Genomic DNA, 1,386 nt, shown 5'->3' on the forward strand with positions numbered 1-1,386 from the left:
GAATTCCATTGAGTCTGGTTTTCTTCTTCTCATAAACAAATCATGATTACCAACACATAGTTCTAATATCTAAAAATAAATTACATAATTTCATATCTACTAATAAACCAATAAAATACCTAATTCTAATATCTACTAATAAACCAATAAAATACCTAATTCTAATATCTACTAATAAACCAATAAAATACATAATTCTAATATCTACTAATAAACCAATTAAATACATAATGCTTTTGAATATAAACCTGCAGACAAAGTCTTATCAAAAACTTATAGAAACTGTTGCCTCGATTGCCATCACAAACTAACTATGTATGGACTGACAAACCGACATTGGAAATAGAAATGTAATTATGTGAGCGTATAAAAGTGAACTAGTTGGTTTACTTACAAGTTTGTTGATTCTTGACTTAGGAGCATAAAACATAAAATCTGGAGCCTTTTTATCAACATTTTTGATTGTAAACTACAAAATAGAAATTGAAATGTATACACTTGTGTGCTGTATCTGATAAGTCCATGCAGTGGGAAATGAGAAAAATAATGTTGTGAGAGAAACTCTTCTGCAATTTTCACCTTCTTTATCAAAACCAAGTATCTTCTAACCTGCGACTTTAACTTGTCTCAATATGAATCATTAATAATACCATTGCAATAATGTAAATCCTTTCATATCATTTAAATCATGTAATAAATTTTGGAAATGTATCTTTTAATGGACTTTACCTTCTTATCTTTAAACGAAATATTTTTTATTTCGCTCCAAGGAAATGTGACCTTGGGTGATAATCTGTTATCTCTTTCATACACATTAATACCCCTACAATCTACTCCAAACCATAACTCAGTACCCTTTTTATTCTACAATAAAATTTATTACATATCATTGTTTTCTAATATTGGATCTAATTAAGAGTTTTAATCAATCATAAATGTCCATGTATATACAGTCTGGATAAACAAAAAAAGACTTTTTTGACCTTTCTAATTTAGCTAATTATGAAATTAATTACAGACATGTGAGACAAATTGGTATTTTTCCAAGTTATTAGAACACCTCCGCTTTCTATTCATATAAGTATTAGCATTTTCATAAATGAAACTAAGGAAACCCATCTTTAAGAAATTTGACTTTTAAAACACAGAATTAAATCATCTTCATAAATTCTCCATGGAATTTAAATTTACAAAAATTCATAAGATCTCTCTTTTTATTCCAATCAGCATTGACTAGTTTCACAATCACATGATAGCTTTAGGTTCTAAGGAAGTTTTAATATCTCTCACTCCTCCCACTTCTTAACTAGGAAATTTTACTTAATATGATCTAACTATTACTATTCATATTACTGTTTATTATCTCTAGTTTCATATCATTGTTTA

The 1,386-nt window shown here is 27.4% G+C and overlaps 1 protein-coding gene across 1 annotated transcript; it reads right to left on the bottom strand.

The window, feature by feature from the left end:
- Nucleotides 1-3: 3 nt before the first annotated feature.
- Nucleotides 4-864, bottom strand: LOTGIDRAFT_61025 (hypothetical protein; the record flags this gene model as incomplete). Its single annotated transcript, XM_009046400.1, has 3 exons — nucleotides 4-69; nucleotides 395-469; nucleotides 730-864. Coding segments are annotated over 3 exons (276 nt in total), but the record flags the coding sequence as incomplete, so codon positions are not given.
- Between the last annotated feature and the right edge of the window lie 522 nt (nucleotides 865-1,386).

Source organism: Lottia gigantea, assembly GCF_000327385.1.
Source record: "Lottia gigantea unplaced genomic scaffold LOTGIsca_10039, whole genome shotgun sequence".
NCBI lineage: Eukaryota > Metazoa > Mollusca > Gastropoda > Lottiidae > Lottia > Lottia gigantea.